A 901-nucleotide genomic window follows, 5' to 3' on the forward strand; every position below is an offset into this window, starting at 1 on the left:
CCGTTATTTATTTTTAAAGCTGCTGAAAAGTGCAAGCCACTGCCTGATTTTGCCTTTCAAAAAAGGGGAAAGAACCCAAATTCAATGTAAACATGGAAAGATCAGCATTGTTTCCACTTGGGCGAAGGCAGACACCCCAATCTGGGCAAAATTGATTCGGGTGGTTGTTGGAAAAAGCAGCTTTCAGCATCCAGGGAGTGGAACCAATAGGAATGAACACTTACCCATATAAAAGGAAGCTTTAATTAATATATATTTCTATCTCTAAGATACATATATTGGAGCTAGATGTCTAGCTTCACAATAAAATGTTTGCAAATACTCTCCACAGAGATGAGTCCCCACCTCAGTCGGTATAGAAAAGCATGATAAAGGTTGGAAAAAATGGATAAAAATGTTGAAAGAACCTCCAGTTCCTTATTAGGCGAAGATACAATATTTATTCCTTGTCTCCTGGGATAAATCTCTTCTGCCTATTGTCCTCCCAGTTCTCAGTGCTGATGCTTAATTTTCAAAACTTCTATATTACCAAGGGACCTACGACATCAGCCAAAGAAATACTCAGCAAGTACAAAATCTGTTCCAGGGAGCTGCTTTTGTGCAGAGGGAAAATTTTGTTCCTACAGGTTTTTAAGTGGGTACGAGGCAAGGAGCTATCTGATCCGGGCAAAACCGTTACAATTTAGATATCTATCTATAGAACATCTTTTTCCTTTAAAAATTGGAAAATACAAGAACTTTGGATTTTTTTTCCCGATTCTTTTTTTGGAGGGGGAAATTGCATCGTAAGCTTTCGGAGAAACCCAACATGTCAACTACCTTTCCGGGACTAGTCCACGATGCCGAGGTATTATTACTTTTTTTTTTTTTTTTTTTTTTTTTTTTTTTTTTTTTTTTTTGG

At 37.3% G+C, this 901-nt stretch overlaps 1 protein-coding gene across 1 annotated transcript in view; it reads left to right on the forward strand.

Annotated features, from left to right (window-relative positions):
• Positions 1-300: 300 nt before the first annotated feature.
• Positions 301-901, forward strand: part of TFAP2D (transcription factor AP-2 delta) — a 56,818-nt gene continuing 56,217 nt past the window's right edge. Inside the window, exon 1 of the mRNA XM_025383865.1 lies at positions 301-847. Within this exon, the coding sequence (XP_025239650.1) occupies positions 809-847 (39 nt within the window). The 5' untranslated portion in view covers positions 301-808. The remainder of the gene's footprint in view (positions 848-901) is intronic.

Source organism: Theropithecus gelada, chromosome 4, assembly GCF_003255815.1.
Source record: "Theropithecus gelada isolate Dixy chromosome 4, Tgel_1.0, whole genome shotgun sequence".
Lineage (NCBI taxonomy): Eukaryota > Metazoa > Chordata > Mammalia > Primates > Cercopithecidae > Theropithecus > Theropithecus gelada.